This window comes from Periplaneta americana, chromosome 6, assembly GCF_040183065.1.
Source record: "Periplaneta americana isolate PAMFEO1 chromosome 6, P.americana_PAMFEO1_priV1, whole genome shotgun sequence".
NCBI lineage: Eukaryota > Metazoa > Arthropoda > Insecta > Blattodea > Blattidae > Periplaneta > Periplaneta americana.
This window is the reverse complement of record NC_091122.1, coordinates 125,868,490-125,890,386: the sequence shown is the minus strand read 5'-3', so window position 1 is coordinate 125,890,386 and position 21,897 is coordinate 125,868,490. Positions and strand designations below refer to the sequence as shown.

Sequence of the window (21,897 nt, the reverse complement as noted above, 5' to 3'; positions counted from 1 at the left end):
TTATTCTGCCTATAAACTTCAGATTCTAGTAGGCAGTGCTAAGATTTGGTCTATCTTTCCCCTTTTATGCAAAGATTTAGACCAACTCTCCACTTTGAAGACCCAATTTTCCTGCCATAATTTCACCAATCCTATATAATTCAAGATCGTTCTTATCACTGATGAAAATAGTAACAGAAAAGTTTTAACCTTTATTAACTACAAAGCAAGTACTCTTAAGAATCTTTAGAGTTTCAACATCTGAGGCCAAGGCGTAGATGGGAGGATAACATTAAAATAAATTTGAGGGAGGTCAGGTATGATGGTAGGGACTGGATTAATCTTGCTCCAGACAGGGACTAATGGTGAGCTTATGTGAGGGCGACAATGAACCTCTGGGTTCCTTAAAAGCCATTTGTAAGTAAGTAAGTAAGTATACCTGAGGTTCACAAAAACCGAAGGTCTTGTCTTTATACACTGATGTTACTATACATGCAGTATTAATATTCGCTCAGGATATACCAGGTTCAATATCAGTAATAATATTTGCTTTTATCTTCCAATGTAAAATGCTTCGACATCCTAATGTTCACAGTTAAAAACTTTGTAGGCAGTAGACACTGACAGATTTTACACCCTTTGCCACTAATTAGGGAGGTATGCTTACTGTGTACTCAGCCTTGGAATTTCCCTGTGGGAGGGACGGTTGAGAACCATTATACTGTAATCCATCTCATACTTAACCATTTGGTCATCACTCTACTCCCTATTACAAAAGAAAACACTTTCTCTTCCTATTATTCTAATAACCCCCTTTAAAGGTGTCAGAACTAATTCTTCCTTTATCCTTCACTGCGTAACACTATTCTCTTTTACATGTTTCAAGGTGTGCAGACGCTGAAGAGATCTTTTCTTTGTCTTTCAATATACTTAACGAGAACCAGGTTTGAAATTTTATTCTAAACTTACTGTATTTTTGGAAGTTTATATGAGGAAGGGTTTTCGTAAATTACCATTTTGATCATTTAAAAATTACAATATTTTCTTATAAGTTTTAATTTTAAGTTCTCTATAAACGAAGTGAGGGTTCACTATAAACAGAAATATTAATGTACTTTTTAATGTATGCGGATTGGGACCAAAAGGCAAATGCCGGGTAATCGTTTGGCGAATCCTCGGACCTCACCTCATCATTGCAGAAAATTACTAAATTGTAAAACTGTAAAAATTGTAAAATTTTGACTTTTCCAACATCTTAAAGCTTCATTGCTCATGTAAGATCTATGGAATATAATAAATGAATGAACAAATGAACGAACGATTTAGGTTCACTATAGCTGAATGTTCACTACAACCAAGTTCACTATATCCAGAGTTGACTGTACATAGGTCAATTGAAACAATATGTAGAAAGAATGAATCCCACCAGAATGCCAAAACTGGTTCCTATTAGCCAATTCCAAACTCCATGGAAAACCAGAGGGGGGAGAGGAAGAGAGATGGCTAGAAACTAGAAACCATAACAAGCCTCTGAGGCTTAATAATTCCATGTTGATGATGACGATGTAGTGTAGTACTGCATAAAGAAAATAGAAAGCTTTTAAACACCTGAAGACATTCTGAATTAAGGCTAAATAGGTGACTAATTTACACTGACTGGTCCAGATATTAAAGTTAAATTTTTACAGTTGAAAGGTGTAGGTGTACACTTTTGTGATACTTACGGGTCTTTGGATTTTAAGACATATTGCTCAAGGGCTCTGTGGTCATCAAGCAACATGCGAGGCACCTGGCTGCGATGGGCATCTGCTCTTTCGTACATGTGAGCTGCTCCCATCAGGTCACCCCTCGCCTCCAGGTGGCAGGCATAGTTGAAGTATGTGGAACGCAGATGGATCCGGTCCTGCTCTTCTGCAACTCTTAATGCACGATCCCACTCCCCGCCTGCCTGGTACATCCGATTCAGCAGATCCCAGCGTCCACAAGATGCATATAATCTCTCTGCTTCTTCCTGAAAAGCATAAAAACGGATATCATTATGGTAACATACAATATGAGTAAATCAATAACAGATTAATTATTTAGAGAAAGAATTATTTCTGAGAAACTCTGGCCACCACAATCCCCGGACTTAACTTCTTCGGATTATTTCTTCTGGGATACGGTAAAATGTACCATAAACAAAAGCAATCGAAAGACAATTGGTGAATTTAAAAAGTGAAATAATTAATTACATGCAATCAATTAATCAAGAATTATTAGTTAAAGTGTATGCAAAACAAGTGTAAGCAGGTCCAGCTCTGTCGTCAACAGTAAGGAAAGTACATCCATTATCTATTGTGACTGTGGTGAGCAATTTAACTCACAAATTTTTTTAATTTTAATTATTCAGAAATTGGATTTCAATCTTTTCTGAACTACAATTATTCAGAGATTGGTCGAAGGAGAATACAATTTTGTTTTTAAGTGGGAGATCGTGCTCCCAACTTAACCGTGGTTGCCAGTATCGGGTACTACATTCTCTTCACTGCAAAAAGTGTCTGCATGTGTAATGTGTATTCTACAGTATAAAATAGTAAAATAGTCTCACTGTAGAATCTCTATAATGCTATAAAATAAGAAACTGTGTATAGAAAATAGTATAGGAACAACTCACTGTCAAACCCAGCTGCACAGCAAGCATGGCTACCCTGGCCTCCAGCTCTGGTTCCTTCATAGCTTCCCGTAGGGCCATAGCACCTCGTGCATGCTTCATGTGTCCCAAACACACAAAGGCTACATCTAGACGTTTCGTCTTCACGCACATCCGTGCCAGGCTCTCCCACACTGCCTCACTACAATACAATCACAATTTTTTTCCAAGTTTATATTTTATACTGAAATAAATTTTAAATTTAATTGGAATATCTAGAACAGCCCTGGGCATAAGAGGGGAAGTGAACGGGACACAGAAACCTGCGCCCATGTCCTTTTCACTTATACCATGCATAGATAGTCTTACAAAGAGCGTAAGTGACGGCATGACCACTGATGAAGTGATCATTAAGGTGTCTGGACATGTGCTGAATGTGTTCAGAGTTGAAGTTAAATACTCGTATTTTTTATTTAACTTGTTATATGTTAGAAATTTATTTTTTCTGTCATTGACTTTACTACATTATATATTTTGTTAGGTGTTAACCTTTACATAATAAGTTGTGTGATGTATGAACGCTTTCGTTGAGCATGTCAACATCATCAGATACAATCTGTCATTTTACAATATCAATACTCTCAGTATTATCTACACAAGCTACACATACAATACATGTTTACTATCATATGAGGATAAAACCTATTAAAAATTATATGAATTAGTTTTATAATGTTGAATTGTGGATACCCCAACTGTCAACAATTAAAATATACTTATATTATCATGGATATATTTTTTTTTTGCAAGTCATCACATGTGAACAATATTATGAACGATGTAATGATATGAGACTAAAAGTGAGATTAAAATATAAAAATGAGCTAACTCTATTCAATGCTTTACTATGCATGTGAGGATTTGCAAATTACAATGTTTTGTTACAAGGTATTCACTTTTCCATATCATGGTGTAAGATTCTAGCCTGTTATAACTGCCTATATTTTGCAGATCTTGGTGTAATTATTTATGCCAATATGTTGGGTTTAAATTGTTTATAGTTAATTAGATGATGAGCGTATGTTCTGTTGTTGCTCATGTTACAGGATAATTGTTCAATCAAGTAGTGATGTTGTAGAAGTTTATTTAACATAGTGTGAATCGAATGTCTGAGATCGGGATAATTATTCAATCCAGTAGTGATGTTGTAGAAGTTTATTTAACATGGTGTGAATCGAATTTCTGAGATCGGGATAATTATTCAATCCAGTAGTGATGTTGTAGAATTTTATTTAACATGGTGTGAATCGAATGTCTGAGATCGTTGTTGTAGAAATGTTTTCTGTGGATGTTGGTCGTGTTGTTGTTATATGTTGTCAAAGTTAACGTTATGTTAATGTAATAAATGTCGTTATATATTCCCAAACAATGCTATTTTCTCGAAATTTAGGCAAAATATTAAAAATTTCACTTTATTTTTCCTTGTCCATGAAAACAGCTGTAAAATTTCTACAAAAAAGGGAAATGGTTCTCTATTTATCAACATGATTATAGTCAACAGTGATATTGTCTTCATTACCTGAGACTATATACAAATAGCAAATAGATAAATCTCTAGTTTCCTGTCAGAAAAACAAAGCAGCCACAAACGTTACTATTGAATCAATCACTATGACATGTACTGTTGGAAGGAATACTTGCCTTCGTATAGTTTTAATAGCTCTGAAAGCTTCGTCCATATTGCCAATACTCAAATTGTAGCTGAAGTCTAAAACAGCATCACGAGTTGCTTTGTCGCAGTTCTGCAAACCTTCGAAATCTCGCATTACCAGTCTCTCCACCAATCCAGAGGAAGTTTTAGAACCCTGAAAACACAGTGCCATAATGAAAAATGTCGGACTTTGTTCCTCCCACACAATCAGAATTAATATATGAATTGACGCATTGTTATTTGAATGATTTGATGTCAGATTTTGACATAGGAAACTTTAGTCCAAGTGGAATATACATACTGCAACGAATAAATAATGAGACTGAAATAATTTCGAAGAAACAATGCATGTCTAATTCAGAATAAATTTTCCTTATTCCTCTAACCTTGATACAAGTAATATAATCAACTAAGGATTGGTAAAACTTGCAATAATTCTGTTTTGAAACAGCTCACAGATATTGAATAAATTCAGGCCCCGGAACAATTTTTCCTTTGAATTTATTCAAGTCTATTTCTCAGGGAGCTTTACCTGAATGCTAGATTTGCAGCTCACAGATAGTTCGTCATGGCATGACCCTTAGATCAAGATCAAGAATCGGCCAAATTGTCACTCAGATTCAAGCTTTCCACATCTCCTAACTATAAACTATGTAGACAATATGAGAAAATATGGCAACAAATGCCAAGATTTTGCACAATATAAAATTAACGAATGCACAAAAGATGGTTAATTATAATCTGCAAAGCATATTAAATATTTTATTTTAGTCGATTATTTAACGACGCTGTACTAGGCTATTTAGCGTCGATGAGATTGGTGATAGCGAGATGATATTTGGCGAGATGAGGCCGAGGATTCGCCATAGATTGCCTTGCATTCACATTACGGTTGGGGAAAACCTCGGAAAAACCCAACTAGGTAATCAGCCCAAGCGGGGATCGAACCCGCGCCCGAACGCAACTTCAGACCGGTAGGCAAATGCCTTAACCGACTGAGCCACGCCGGTGGCTTCCATACTAAATAAAAACAATTCATGTAAGCAAGCACAATCAATATAATGGATATATTGTGCCATCAGTTCCTTAGCTGAAAGCACATAAGAAGAAGACATGTTGGATGAATCAGATGTCATCAAAATTCTTCCTTTCAATGCAAGCTTTAGTGTTGGGAATCGAATAATCACAGTTACTAAATCTGGAGAATATGGTATATGAGCAAGTGCTGAGATTCGTTTCAGGGAGGAAATGCCTTTACAGCTGTCGCCCTCTCAACTGGAGTGCTTTTATGGAGCGAAAAAGATTTGGATTGCAAAGTAGCTACATTTTTTATTTATTTTTGGTATTGACACCGTACTGAAAACCTTTATTCCACTTCCACCTTCAAAATACTAGGACATTCGTAAAGTAGTGACAAAATAGTTACTGTTTCACACTAAATTTATTTATATTACTTTTGACATCATATACTTTAAATAAAGTCTCCTGCCATGTCAACAACACGTTGCCAAATTCTTGGAAGACAGGAGACTCTATCTGCAGCAGTATTTCTGGATATCTCTCTCACTGATCAATCTAAAGCTCTTCAGATGTCAACTCTTGATTGAAAGCAAATGCCTCGCTTCCATCCAACTTGCAATAATTCAGTATGGTAGGACCTTTCTCCCACAAGCTTCTTGTAATGCCCTAAAGCACTAAGTTGTAAGTTTTTCTCTTGCAACTTGTATTTATATGAAGCACCTTTGTTCGTATCTTTAGGGTTGTATTGTTTACTACAAATCAGAAACAGCCTCTGTATTTACAGAATATGGCTACTTCGGGACTTTCAATATTGCAAATTTAACATACAATCACTACTCTATTACATAGTACAAGATTTCAGTGGTCACCACTAAAGGTACGGTCACACGTCGCTACTTTTGCAGTGCTGCAGTACAAAAAACTGCGCAACTCTTGTACTGCGAAGTGTGAACAACGGTGCAACCCGAAAAGTAGCGGCTGCCGAACCTGCTGCCCGCTATTTTTCCATGCTGCAGGCAGCTTAAAAGTAGCGACGTGTGAACAGGGTTCTCGGGGTTGCAGCCGCAGCATTTTTGATATCGGTTTTGTTGAAACTTCTGCTGCGGTTGCAACCAGCGTTACCACCCAAATGTGCCAATGATACTTTTATTGTTTGGATATATTTTAATGTCAAATGTGATGAAAATAAATTATTTGTAACAGTTATTAAATACACAACACAGTCTGAGCATAATTGCTGACGATATGATTCATTTTTTAAATTTTCCATAGCGTAGTTCCAAACAGGAGGGTTGCCAACATTGATTACGTGAATATGCTGTTGGTTATCATTTAAGTATATAGGCGTTTTTAAAAGCTTTATAGTAAAAATAATGTCAATTTCTGAATACTAGATATGACAGAAAAGCAAATAATAGATAAGGAAGCTTTCGCATGAGTTTCTTAATAATGTGAACATAACCACAAAATGTATATTGAGAAGTCAACACGGAGATGGAAACCTGCAGCATGACTGTGGCTGCAAAAGTAACGCCTTGTGTGTGAACAGACTCACAACCTCCAGTTGCAACTTTTGCAGCACTCGGGTTGCGCAGCACGAAAAGTAGCGTGCAGCGCGCTACTTTTGGCTTACATGTGAACACGACACGCAACTTTTGCAGCTGCAGTACAAAAGTTGTGCTGCAAAAGTAGTGATGTGTGACCGTACCTTAAGAGAACTGATTTACAGTATTGTTGCCATTACTTATCGAATGCCCTAGTATTTCAACCTAACAGCAGACAATGGAAAAACTACTATGCCACAGTAGGAATCTGAACTGCGACCATAGCTTTGGCTCTATCAATAAATAACAGACTATTTCTAGTTGACATAATCTCACCTGCTGTTGAGAATGTTTACGCAAAATGCGATAGTGTGGAGTGTGGACAGCAAGAAGGCGGGAGTGATTTCCAGACTGTAGAGCAGTCACGTCTTGGAGCAAGAGTTGCTCAGATTCTGGTGTTGCAAAGAAGGTCACCAGCATAACTTCAGATGTCTGTAAATATATCAACAGTCCAATCTTTATAAATTGAATTACAATGTACGACCAATGATGTAGCACAAGTCTTCAGATTTTACATATCACTAGGGAGGGTAGATACTTAAAATTTCTTTATTTAACGACATTTTTAAATCACCACAAAGTTTCTAAACCAAAGAATTAAGTAATTTACAACAGTGGTCTCTTTTCAAGTATCTTAACCTCTGTCACCTACGAAAAATGAGTGCATGACATTTTTTCTATTTTGTTTTTAGATTATCAGTTAATCAGTCCACTGCGAAATGTCCATCATCATTAATGTCCAGTATAAAATATGTCTACAGTCATTAAATGACCTGTATCTTAAATGTCCATAGACATTAAGTGTCCACAGACATAGTGTAAGAGAAGGCCTTACGGCCTTAACTCTGCCAGGTTAAATAAAGCCATTATTATTATTATTATTATTATTATTATTATTATTATTATTAAATGCCCAGTATCAAAAATGCCCAAAGTTATTAAATGGCCATTATCAAAAATGTCCGGAGTTATCACATATATCATAGAAGTACTTACTTATTGACTTTTAAGGAACCTGGAGGTTCATTGCTGCCCTTACATAAGCCCGCCATCGGTCCCTATCCTGAGCAAGATTAATCCAGTCTCTGCCATCATATCCCACCTCCCTCAAATACATTTTAATATTATCTTCCCATCTATGTCTCGGCCTCCCCAAAGGTCATTTTTCCCTGAGGCCTCCCAACTAACACTCTATATGCATATCTGGATTCGCCCATACGTGCTACATGCCCTGCCCATCTCAAATGTCTGGATTTAATGTTCCTAATTATGTCAGGTGAAGAATACAATACGTGCAGTTCTGTGTTGTGTAACTTTCTCCATTCTCCTATAACTTCGTCCCTCTTAGCCCCAAATATTTTCCTAAGCACCTTATTCTCAAACACCCTTAATCTATGTTCCTCTCTCAAAGTGAGACTCCAAGTTTCACAACCATACAGAACAACCGGTAATATAACTGTTTTATAAATGATAACTTTCACATTTTTTGACAGCAGACTGGATGATGAAAGCTTCTCAACAGAATAATAACAGGCATTTCCCATATTTATTCTGTGTTTAATTTCCTCCCGAGTATCATTTACATTTGTTACTGCTGCCCCCAAGTACAGAACAGTGTTTATTAAATGTGAATTAATAATTTAACAGTGTGAGCTAAATTTACAATATTCTGTAACAAATTTTAGTTTCTAATTTTGTGCTGCACTGATATCAGCATGCAACTTCATATGAAATGAAAATGCCCGAAAATATTGTTTCACATTATTGTTGTCCGTATGCTGAATGCAATCCATACAATTCTTCGTTGATTTCCTTACTTCCTGAAATTAATGACATTACTTGCGGTTCATCATGTATTCCAGCAGTTGCAATAGTAATTTTGAAACATAAACAGAACAAGAAAAACAGTTTGTTAATTACCTTATCTTTCTTCTCAGAACCAGAGGCAGCAAGTACTGTCATAGTTGATGATGATGCCCTGCGTGACCAAGAGGTCCCTGGACTGGGCTCAGGCATTGCCATGCTTATTTTACTCTTGCCAGAATTTGGTAGTAACTTTGCTTCACACACGAGAAGTCTGGGTTCTTCCTCATCCCACTGATGTGACAAGGCAAACCTTCCTGATACATCCCTTGTTGGTCCCATTGAAACTCTGCAATAACATACATAAACATCTATAATAAACACGTTATAGTTAAGCTCATCAAATAAAATATCTAATAATAATATGAACAATCTAAAAACGATAGTTTTCAAAATGACTAATAACAAAATCCATTTAAGTTTGAATCAATAATAATCGGAGAATAATTATGTATACCAAAGAAAGATGTCACAGTCTATGTATGTATGTATGTATGTATGTATGTATGCATGCATTTTTTTCACACTGCAAATGGGTATATACCCGGTGGCAGTGGTAACTATTTACACTCAATAATGACAATTAATAATAAACACAACTAATAAAAAACAATAATTAATAATAATGATAAATAATAATAATAATAATAATAATAATAATAATAATAATAATAATTTTTAGTAGGTTATTTTATGACGCTTTATCAACAACTTAGGTTATTTAGCGTCTGAATGAGATGAAGGTGATAATGCTGGTGAAATGAGTCCGGGGTCCAGCACCGAAAGTTACCCAGCATTTGCTCATATTGGGTTGAGGGAAAACCCCGGTAACTTGCCCCGACCGGGAATCGAACCCAGGCCACCTGGTTTTGCGGCCAGATGTGCTAGCCATTACTCCACAGGTGTGGACTAATAATAATAATAATAATAATAATAATAATAATAATAATAACAATAACAAGGAGCATCCTAAATTAAATTAAGCATGATCACTTAAAATAACATTTAAAGTAAATGAAGTAAGGAATGAAATCAAGACTTTATTTAATTTCATGGACTGTGGTATGATTTCAATAGACACTTACTGTTCAATTGTTGTAGAAGAGAGTGTTAAATTATCTTGGTCATCAGAATCTAAAGGCGAAGATTCAAGCTCTTCATCATCATTAATGTCCAACTTCCCAGTTGCGAAGTTGAAGTACTGCAGGTTATCAGATTCAATGTCCCACAGGAACAGCTTTGGGTCGGGCAGGAAATTCGACTATGGAAAGGAATGTATAAACTGTATAAATTGTTATGAACTTCTATACTTCGTACAAGATTAGCTGAATGGCTATGTTAGAAATACGGATACAAATCATGACAAATTCAAAGTGTATTTATTTTCTATTAAAGGTACGGTCACACGTCGCTACTTTTGCAGTGCTGCAGTACAAAAAACTGCGCAACTCTCGTACTGCGGCCTGTGAACAATGGTGCAACTCGAAAAGTAGTGGCTGGCCGAACCTGCTGCCCATTACTTTTCCATGCTGCGCGCAGCTTAGAAGTAGCGACAAGTGAACAGGGTTCTCAGGGTTGCAGCCGTAGCATTTTTGATATTGGTTTTGTTGAAACTTTTACAGCAGTTGCAACCAGTGTTGCCACCCAAATGTGCCAATGATACTTTTATTGTTCGGATATATTTTAATGTTAGATGCGATGAAAATAAATTATTTGTAACAGTTACTAAATGTACAACACAGTCAGAGTATATTTGCTGATAATATAATTCATTTTTTTAATTTTCTGTAGCTCAGTTTCAATCAGGAGGGTTTCCAACATCGATTACATGAATATGCTGTTGGTTATCGTTTAAATACATAAGCATTTTTAAGCATTAGGCTCTATTTTAATGAAAATAGGCATTTTAGGCACATCAAGGTATCATACTTATTTCTTTCACTGAAATTTTTAGTTATACACTAAAATACGCACAAAAAAGTATGTTTAAACATTAAAAAAGAATACTATATTATATTTATAAACAGAGCTGCACAAATTTAATATATTGAAACTAATGAAATAATGATTATTGATATCAAGATTACTCATTTTAAGTTATTGAAATTCAGTTCCGTGCTCAGACTTTATTATAATTATCTGCACAGTACACCACCAGAATTTTTTCTAAATTCTCCACAGTTAACCTTTGCCTTTTGTCACTGAGAATCATTTTGAAAGCAGAAAAACTTCTTTCAACCGAAACTGATGTGAGAGGCGCAAATTTTAAATTAGGTACAATAGAAACATCAATACTTACTGGAACATTTACACTTTCCCCCGATATCACTCTTGATACTTTTTCCAACAATGAAAATCCTACATTCTTATTTAATACGTTGTCCCACTTATTTTTAACTTTTTTCCCAGTTTCGCCCAAAGCAGAATGTATGTTCACTTGAGCTTCCTTTACTATTGCTATTTGGCTACAAAGAGATTGTTTTTCACGTTCTAATTGTTCAATGCTTGCAGGTATGAAAGAAAAGTTTGATGTTATGTAGGCAATATCGTTTTTCACTCTGAGTCATTCAGACAATCTTTCACTGCTTTCACACACGCTGCACTATCAGTTTCAGGTAATTTATCAATAACTGTGACCACTTGTTTAAAATACTTCGAATAATACACCACTGACTGAATCCAGGTTCCCCATCGTGTAACAACCGGCTGAGGTGGGAGTGGGATATCTGGAAAGATCTCTCTGAATATTGAAATCCTGGATGGGGCTTTACAAAAACATTTTTTTTGTGTTAGAAATAAACGAATTGACAAGAGGAAATTAATTCCGGATTGTTTCAGAAACCCTGTGAAGGCCATGTGCTAGACAGGTTATATGCGTGAGGCTAGGATAAAATGTTTTAAGAAGTGGAGCTGCAGCAACCATGTATGAGGCAGCATCAGTACAAAACAACAGAACTTTAGAATCGTCTATATTACCTGAGTATAAAGACTGTAGACCTTTATTTACAAAATAAGCAATGGCTTGGCTATTCACTTTCGAAAGTTCCTTAACACATACGAGGTGTGGAATCGAAGGTCCATCAGGACTAAGTTTTCCTACTACCATATTTACTATATACCTATTCATAGGATCTGAGGTTTCATCCACAGAGACCCATATGTAAGAATCACCTATGTCCTCCCGAATGGAAGCTAAAGTTTCATTGTATATTCTGTCTAAGTAATTTTTTCTTAGGGTCGACTCAGATGGGATATTTTGTTTGCAGTATTTTTGTAAAAACTGTCTTAAAACCGGATTTTCAATTGCATTCCAGGGAATGTTAGCAGCAACAAACGCTCTGATTAAATCAGCATAGAAATTGCTGCTGAGATTGGATGAAGTAGGCTGTGTTAGTAAAGTTTGTTGCAGTTGATTTTTCTGCTGAGCTTTAGCCTTATGAGCCGCTCCTTGCACATGCTGCTTTAGGTGGCACTTCTTTTCTTGCGAAATCTAAAAATGTGAAGTAAACTGAATTAAAATAACATCCTAATTGTTGTATTGCCGTATTTCTATCACAAAGTTAGTGGGTTCGAACAATCAAAATTTGAATGACCTGCAAATACTTTAACTATCGGAATTTAAAAGGTTAAAGTGTAGTGGTCTTAAAAAGAATTATACCTCAGGATAGCTCAGTCAATGTATAAATATTATAGGCCTACTCATTAAAATTAATAGAATTTATATATTTCAACTATTGTTACATACCTGTTTGCTACAAATCTTGCAGAATATTATTTTTCCATCATAAGTGAATTCTGAATATTCTGTTAGCCATTGCCGGATCAATGTAGATTTTGCACTTACATTGTTCGGCATTATCGCGTTAAACTTCACAGGAAAACGTCCTACCACTCAAAACTTCTCAACACAAATAAGGTGAGGGAAAGAGCAACTGTTAATGAGCATTCAAATGAACCATTGTTATTGAGATTCAATTGGACAAAAATACAAAGTTCCACTTATTGTTGCATTTCCTGGTAGTGTTAACACTAGGAGGGCCATTCTTTTAAATATTTTGTAACGGTTTACCCTACTAATTCGCAGTTTTACGACTTTTCATAAATATTTCAAAAACACTCTTTCTCCAAAAATTGTGATTTTATGACACTCTGAAGGGCAGTACAGCTAATCGGTTTCAGACCGAAAACAGTCATTTTTATAGTATAGTATGTCTCTGAATCGGTAGCAGCACATGTTGTGATTGTTGCCTGCTTCAAAACTAAGGTTGGTTCTTTGTCGGCATTTATGCCTCCAGACATGTTAAATTCGGTGAAATCTATTGCGAGTGTCGTGAGATTCAAAACATTTTGTTTCCTTTATCAATGGTTTCATGGCCGGTGTGAAGGAAACTTTCCACTTTTTAAATGCCTTAAATTTCGCAGTGAATGCATGTATAAATTATAAAAAGTAAGAGTAAAATGCGAAACTTTACAGTGAGTTAGGCATTTTTAGGCGAATATTAACAAATTAGGCTCTAATAACCGTTTTAGGGCATTTTAGGGCACTATAAAACTCTTTGTATACCTTTCAATTTCCATGAAACACAAATATTAATAATTATTTTTACTTTTCTCCTAAAGAAACAAAATAGGCATTTGCCCTAGAATCCGATGTCTGCATATAACACACTCCTGTTTGATAGCACGATAGACTTGCCGATGGAGTATGAAAGTCATTTTTTTGACGTGTATTTATGCTGTGAATTGTTGAATTAGTTACAAAGTTTTCACAATTACATACGAGGAAGATTATTAATGAAAAGATATACTGACAAGCCATGGGCATTATTTGTAGTTTTTTTAAAATAGCCCTACACGATTCCCTAGATTTGGCACCTACTATTATTCTAATTACTCTTTTTTGTAATAGAAATATATTGTTACTATCTGTGGAATTTCCCCAGAATATTATTCCAAAACTCATTACCGAGTGGAAGTATGGAAAAGTATATTGTTTTTAAGGTATTGATATTTACTATCTTTTGCATAGATCTAATAGCAAAACAAGCCGAATTTAGTTTGGGGGTAATTTCTTTAATATGATTTTTCCAATTTAACACATTATCGATTTTTAAGCCAAGAAATTTGGTTGTTGTTGTTTCTAATAGGGATCTATTATTAATTATTGCGCTAGAAATTTGCGACGTTGAAATTGGACAGGATTTAAATTGAATTATGTTAGTTTTGTTACAATTTAATACTAATTTATTGACTGAAAACCAGTCACATATTTTAAAGAGAATTTCCTCTGTTGAAGATTGGAATGTGTTGGAGGTATTGGCTGTAATTACTATACTTGTGTCATCTGCAAATAATATGGGATGACCTACATCTTTTATTAGGGGGGAAAGATCATTTATAAACACTAGAAAAAGTAGGGGACCTAATATTGATCCTTGAGGAATTCCATATTTATATATTACATGTTTTATTAAATATTTGATTAAATAAAATTACATTATGTTACAGTCTTTCTGCCTATTCTCCTACCCTATCACTTTACAAGTCATCTTCCAATAAATCATGGTGAACTAAAATGCAAGGGTGAAGTATACCCGTGACAGCTGTATCATATCAGATTTTAACTGTACTAGTAGACCTTTTTTCTATTCATATTATGTTTATAGCATTTTGTTACCAATGTCAATTATACTTATTATCTTTGTAAGACATCGATGATGACACCACACCGGTGTTGAAACGGGCCTCATTGTCATTAAGGTGTATTACACTTTTAACATTTTTTAACACTTTTAATGTTTAATTTTAAGAAAGTCTTATATACACTTATTAATTCAAGATTGTAATATTTAATTTATTAATAATTAGGTTGCCCAGTGGTTACTTTGCTTGTTCCGGACTGAAGCATCATGGACTCAAACCTGACTTCTCTTGTAAGGAAGTGAAGTTAGGAATCCTGTGTTGTAATGAGGCTCATATAAAATCATCTTCTGGCAATGGATCAAACTATAACACTAATCTAGTAATAACTCTGAAGGGATGGAAAAAGCAGCAGTAGCAGCAACAGCAACATTTACATTAAAATGCATACAGGTGGCATTTGTACCTGTACTTTGGATTTGGTCCTAAGTTTCAGAGTTAATTTAAACTCAGTTTTTTGCTTCCCTTGCAAAATTTTTTTTGGCAGTTAGCAGATTTACATTCTAAGTCGACGAAATGCTTTTAGTGTGAAAGAGCGTTTGGTGGCTTGTGTGTGAGTCCACGAACATTCAATCACTGAGAAAACAAAAGAGGATATCATTAATGACTTTGTGGTGTGTTTTAGCTTTCATAGCCGAAATGTCATGTTATGGTTTGGACAGGGTGACAGTGGATCACCTGCTGATAGTGCTGATATCTGAATATGATCGACAAGTGGTCACTTCCAAAAATAATGGCAAGAAGAATCACCGACACTATTTTGTTCCAACAGAATGACACACCAGTGCATTTTGCTTTGAATTACTACAAACACCTGGACGAAATTTTCCAAAATTGCTGGATTGGACGTGAGTCAGAACAATCTCACATCTTGGCCTGCAAGAAGCCTGACCTCACCACACCTTACAACAAGCAGCTGAAAGACGCATTTCGTACAGTGTTTGCAATTATCACCTCTGATATGCTATTGCAGATGAACAATCGGACATGGAGGCACATAACATTATGCTATGAACATGTAGGAACACACACAGTCCTTTTGGATCAACAGGAGGTAAGCTATACATACCCATATCATTTCAAAATCAATGTAAAGGAACTTTTTGGTCTCTTTTTATATATGCCAAAATATTTGTGTAAGTTTAACAAGAGATGGAAGCAATCTGACAGCTTCATGTTGGAATAAACAAAAAACTTCGACTGATTTATATTGGAAGCAAAATTTTCAAAATAATCTTTGTATCCTTTACCTATATTTTATACTTTCATGTGCAGATGACTCTGTTGACTAACAGAGAATGCTTCATGCCATCCTAACAAGGAAGAGTCAAATGATACTTTTTATTGTCGATCCTGTGAGTTTCATTTTTTTTAGTTGTGTTATCGGTTAGTAACTAACAACATAACATGAAGAAAAATTAATTAGTGAAATAAAAAATAGTAGTATTGTAGAATTTATACCTTAGCTATAGTTATCGAGACTTTGGTTCCATTACTATTGCACTTTGCCATTATGATCTCTCCAAAATCATCTATGACCTCTTCAAGGTTCTTTGGGTTTGAATGAATTTTTGCTTCCCTGAAAAATAAAATATATATTTTACTTAGTATCCTATACATATAATAGTCTTTATAGTACTTTAACTATAAAATTTTACACATCTCAAAATGAAATAATTAAAAGTACTGGGTGGTATGAATAAAGTTAAAGTTTATGCTGTTGCTAAGGTTTTCGTAGTATATACTATGATCTTTATGTATAAAAACTCATAGCAAATTCTTTTCTGTGGAGCAGATGGTTGATCTGGAAGGCCTGTTTAGTTTATGCTAGAATTGGTAGTATAAACTACTATTTGTATATATAACAAGAGACAGTATATACCTGTACTTCTAGTTCTAAGTATAAACTAAGAAAAATCGTAGTTTGCACTGTTTGAGAATTTGTTAGCTTAGCATAAGAGTTTTTACAGTTTAAAATGGCAGAATTTATGTAAATTCTCGCTAGAAAATCGTACAAGGGAAGACGAGAACTATCAGAACGCGATTATAAGAAGTTATATTTTAGGTTTTATACCCTGGGTAAATAAAAAATGTCATATGATCATTTTTGTAATGTAATACTCAAATGATGATTTTGAGATAACTGAAATTCTATTAGTTGATTTTTTTTATTATTAAAAATAATATATTTTTACAAAAATGATTCTATGATGTAGGTAAGCCTATAATTATAATACTGGTACATTTAACTTACGTGAAAAAACTCCATGTGCCTACAATATTTAGGTCACACGCAGTGGCGATTCCTCCATGAAGGATATGATGATGATCCTACAGTTTAATTTCGTGCCTCTGAGGATAGAAAACATTTTAATTACAGATTTTGATTTTCATTGCGTCCCGACCTATTAATTTCCTTTAAGCTTCCACTTTCTGTTGTGAGTTGTCGCCACTACACAGCTCAGAAATACTTTCCGAGGAACCATCCAAATATCTTACAGCAAACGGTATTTCTAACAGTGAAGTTAGCGGACAGGTGAGGGTGCGGAGGGCAGGGCATGGTTTGAGTTTAACCACGTTTGAGGATATGACCGTGCATCCTAATACTATGACCCTTGTTTCTGGGTGATGGAGACCCTGTCAGACACTACAATAAGAATTTTCAAATACCCCTATAGCCTCCTTAAATGTAGTTCATTGGTCATTTTAAAAGAACAGAATAAACGAAATAATAAATTATTTAAAATGATATAATATAAAAAATAAAATGAATAAAAAACAAAATTACATAAAACTAAATAAAATAAGTTATGATAAATACAAGAATTAACAGGACAGCCGAAAGAATATCATTTAGAAGAATTTAACTGTAGCAAGAAATTAATTGCGCAAACGTACGACGGAACATCGGTAAATATCGGGCAGTACAATGGCTTAGGAGCCATCTTCGCAACTAAAATGGGGAGGGGAATCGAACTTCCCTACTAATAAATTGCCAGTTCCAGAATGATGAGTCAAAGACTAACATAGGCCTATTTGTATTGATTTTGCATGCTCTATTATATTATTATTATTATTATTATTATTACTAATATATTATTATTAATATTAGTTTCTGTCTTGCTCATCTGTCGTCAATCTTATATCCTACATGCAAAAAATATCATGAGTCGTAACTGGTTACACATTAATTTAATGAATAACATTTTGGACCCATTCGATTTTGACTTTACTTAATTTTCATATTATTTATTTTCTTCATAATTTGCTTTACGTCAATATTTTTACCACTGTAAACTTTCAACTCAATGTTCATACCCTGAATAGCTTTTTCTTTATTACTTCTTGTGGCAGGAGTCTACAATTTTTTCAATAATGCTGGGTATTCTTTTAGTAAATTAACAAACAGCAGTTGTTCTCCATCTCTCCCTTTACAATTCCCACTTCGTTGTAATTGTCCATTTTCTTGTTAAACCAACTAAATTTTAAGGACGACAATCAATTTCCCTCACCTAAAATTTAACATAAATACATGGAAGGCGAAAACCACCTGAAGTACTGTTGATAATCGATAATAATCGAATACTCTCGACAGTTCATACGACCACCGCATAGTACATACTTCGTAGTAGCAGTATCAGGTTTATACATACAAAACGAAGTATATGCTTCTACTTCAAGAATCTTCTACAGTAAAAGCAAAAGGTAATACTATAACTTTATGCATATCACCCATTGTGATTCCAGATAAGTAATAATAACTATTGCAAATGCAACGATGTTCTACCTCCGTGAAAGGTCCCACATTTTGATCCATCCTGCTGCTGTGGCCACAGTTAGGAATGCCCCACAGAGTTGCATGTCAATTGGGTGGCCCTCAATGTCACTGGTGGGCAGATTCTGCTTCACAGTACCCTGGAACGTCCGCACCTGGACTACACTCTGCTCCTGTTCCAGAATGAGCAGACTCTGATCGTGCACAAGTGCTGATTCCACTTCACACGAGAATGAGCCTGTCAAAGCAATTCAACGAGAAATAAACATTCTCATAGTATGAATATACACAAATAATCTGAAGAGAAAAGAATGTTTACTCATTGAGGAAGTAAGAGGAGCTGATACAGTATAAATTCTTGTCATAATTTACTCTGCTGACAATGAATGATTCAAAATATGGGTGCAAAACTAAAGCAATTAATAATATTTATCATACATAATACGATGCGCGTCCATAAAGTAACTTTCCCACTCGTCCCACAGCTAGCAAACCATATGTTGCATGAAGCGACTGCATGTACGTGATAGAGTAATGTCCTGGCATGGCGCATGCACTAGCGGAATTTCCAGAGTGCTTCCCCAAAGGTCTATTTCCCTCCAGTCTCCCAAACACCCTTAATCTCTGTTCCTCTCTCAAAGTGCTCTCAGTAGCTTCGTTACATTGGTTGAAGATGGACGTTCCTATTCCATCTCCAGCCTCCCAACTAACACTCTATATGCATTTCTAGATTCGCCCATACATGCTACATGCCCTGCCTATCTCAAACATCTGGATTTAATGTTCCTAATTATGTCAGGTGGAGAATACAATGTGTGCAGTTCTGTGTTGTGTAACTTTCTCTATTCTCCTGTAACTTCATCCCTCTTAGCCCCAAATATTTTCCTAAGCACCTTATTCTCAAACACCCTTAACCTATGTTCCTCTCTCAAAGTGAGAGTCCAAGTTTCACAACCATACAGACCAACCGGTAATATAACTATTTTATAAATTCTAACTTTCAGATTTTTTGACAGCCAACTAGATGACAAAAGCTTCTCAACCGAATAATAACATGCATTTCCCATATTTATTCTCTGTTTAATTTCCTCTCGAGTGTCATTCATATTTGTTACTGTTGCTCCAAGATATTTGAATTTTTCCACCTCTATGAAGGATAAATCTCCAATTTTTATATTTACATTTCGTACAATATCATATACTGTCTTTTCAGGATTTACTTCCAAACCTATTGCTTTACATTCTTCAAGTAAAATTTCCGTGTTTTCCCTAATTGTTTGTGGATTTTCTCCTAACATATTCACGTCATCCGCATAGACAAGAAGCTGATGTAACCCGTTTAATTCCAAACTCTGTCTGTTATCCTGAACTTTCCTAATGGCAAATTCTAGAGCGAAGTTAAAAAGTAAAGGTGATAGTGCATCTCCTTGCTTTAGCCCGCAGTGAATTGGAAAAGCATCAGATAGAAACTGGCCTATATGGACTCTGCTGTATGTTTCATTGAGACACATTTTAATTAATCGAACTAGTTTCTTGGGAATACCAAATTCAATGAGAATATTATATAACAATATCTCTTAACAGAGTCATATGCCTTTATGAAATCTATGAATAACTGATGTACTGTACCCTTATACTCCCATTTTTTCTCCAATATCTGTAGAATACAAAAAATCTGATCAATAGTCGATCTATTACGCCTAAACCCGCACTGATGATCCCCAATAATTTCATCTACATATGGAGTTAATCTTCTCAAAAGAATATTGGACAAAATTTTGTATGGCGCAACTAAAGTGATATTATATTGTTAAGAAATTCCGAACATTAAAGTAAAGTCTCAAGTAAATTTTCATACTTTTACAATATTAATATGCAGCAGTTAATTTTCATTTCAGTCTATCTGCTAGAGCTTCAACTATGTGCATAGTTTGAGGGGAGGTTTCACCATGAGCTCATTAACAGTTTCCTTGTCAATTATTCCTTGTCCTTATTTATTATTCTATCTTCTATCACATATTCTAAATGTTCCCACTTCACAAAAATTAAATTCTTGACATCATAACACATGGTTAATGTTAGAGATCTGAGAGCTCACAGCCACAAATCAATCACATTCTAATGTAAACCAGATTGCAAACACACAAGCAGTGTGCTAACAGTGAAAATGTAAAACAGACAAATAACTACTTGCCAATAGTTTTACTGGTGGTTCTAGCATCATCGGTGATTCCTTCAGTGACTAGTTGGTACACGACCATGGTCTTGCTGCTCCACAGAGCTACGTGGTCGGTTGTGACAGCCACTCCCTTTACCTGCAGATCTGTGCTCAGTTCCAGAGTATGAAACTTTCCCCGGTTTTCCTTCATCTCGACCTCTACTACAAGCTGACTTGGTGAAACCTGCACTGCAGACACCTAAATAAACAATTTCAAGCAATACAGTAAAACCTTTCTAAAACACCATTTAGGTAAAAAAAAAAAAAACCTAACAAAAACAGATAATTTTAAGCGTAACTGTCGCTAAATTCTTTCAAACATTTTTAATTTTGCAATAATACTGTATGAAGCATGACAATTTTTTTGTGTGACTGTGCGTGACTGGAAGACATTCGCTATTCTTTGTCAGGCATTGGGGGTGAAGCTTCTCTAACCATGTTATTATTCTGTGCTTATTGTCAAGGACCCGGGCAGGTTACTGACCTCCTGTACTGTTACTTCTTCCAACCCTCTTGTATTTTCATTCTTTCATTTATTCTCGGTTTTGTTCTAACAAACCAATACAGTGATAAAGGACAGTGCGAGTAGAATAAAACTGTGAATAATTGTAGTGTAATGTCAATTTATTTTCATATTTCCTTCATTATACATTTTGATTACACAACTTTTAACACTATATCACTTCGGAATATGTATTATATGTCTTTCTCGTGTTAAATTTTACTGTACCTGGGTAACATGTTTCGGCCTGCTATTGGCCTTCTTCAGAACTGGTTGTTGCTAGTCTGAGGGTGTGTTTGTGTAGTGTAGTGTGTGTTCTGAAATTGAATTGTGTGTTTAGAATTTCATTTGGATATGTTTTTGTGTGTCTGTATATTTTGTATTGTTCTAGTGTGTTTAATTTCTGGCTTTTTGGTTGGATGTGTAGAATTTTCATGTCTGTGTTGATGTCTCTGTAGGTGTGGTTAGCTTTTGTGATGTGTTTTGCACAGGAAAAAGTTAAGAAGTTTATGAGTTATGAGGGAAACACTTCATCACTGCACAGTGAACTACCATCATTATGAATTTTGAAAATATATATAATTTTTTAAATTGTAAAAATATTTTTTTCATATAGCAGAAGACAGTATTTTACACATATCAATTTTCATTATTGTACAAGATACAGTAATGGAGGAAAAAAATGTTGAATATTTCCAAAAATGTTACTGCTGTAAGCTGTACCTAACCCCTTAAATAAACATCACATTTACTTAAATGTTTTAGTTCATAAAAAGTTGAAGTTTCCAATTCATAGTACACACCAGGCATCCCCAGCCCAATAACTCTAGCCTTCAAATGAGGTGTGACAGTGACGTAGAATATCTTTTATGTGTGTGCCTGCATGGTATTCT

General features: G+C 35.1%; 1 protein-coding gene across 1 annotated transcript in view; it reads right to left on the bottom strand.

The window, feature by feature from the left end:
- rempA (intraflagellar transport protein rempA) overlaps positions 1–21,897 on the bottom strand; it is a 54,273-nt gene that overhangs the window by 20,147 nt on the left and 12,229 nt on the right. Inside the window, exons 9-17 of the mRNA XM_069828889.1 lie at positions 20,479–20,701; positions 18,297–18,522; positions 15,971–16,088; positions 9,895–10,070; positions 8,867–9,098; positions 7,223–7,378; positions 4,313–4,476; positions 2,636–2,813; positions 1,704–1,990 (exon numbers count right to left, since the gene is read on the bottom strand). Coding sequence (XP_069684990.1) covers positions 1,704–1,990; positions 2,636–2,813; positions 4,313–4,476; positions 7,223–7,378; positions 8,867–9,098; positions 9,895–10,070; positions 15,971–16,088; positions 18,297–18,522; positions 20,479–20,701 — 1,760 coding nt within the window. The remainder of the gene's footprint in view (positions 1–1,703; positions 1,991–2,635; positions 2,814–4,312; positions 4,477–7,222; positions 7,379–8,866; positions 9,099–9,894; positions 10,071–15,970; positions 16,089–18,296; positions 18,523–20,478; positions 20,702–21,897) is intronic.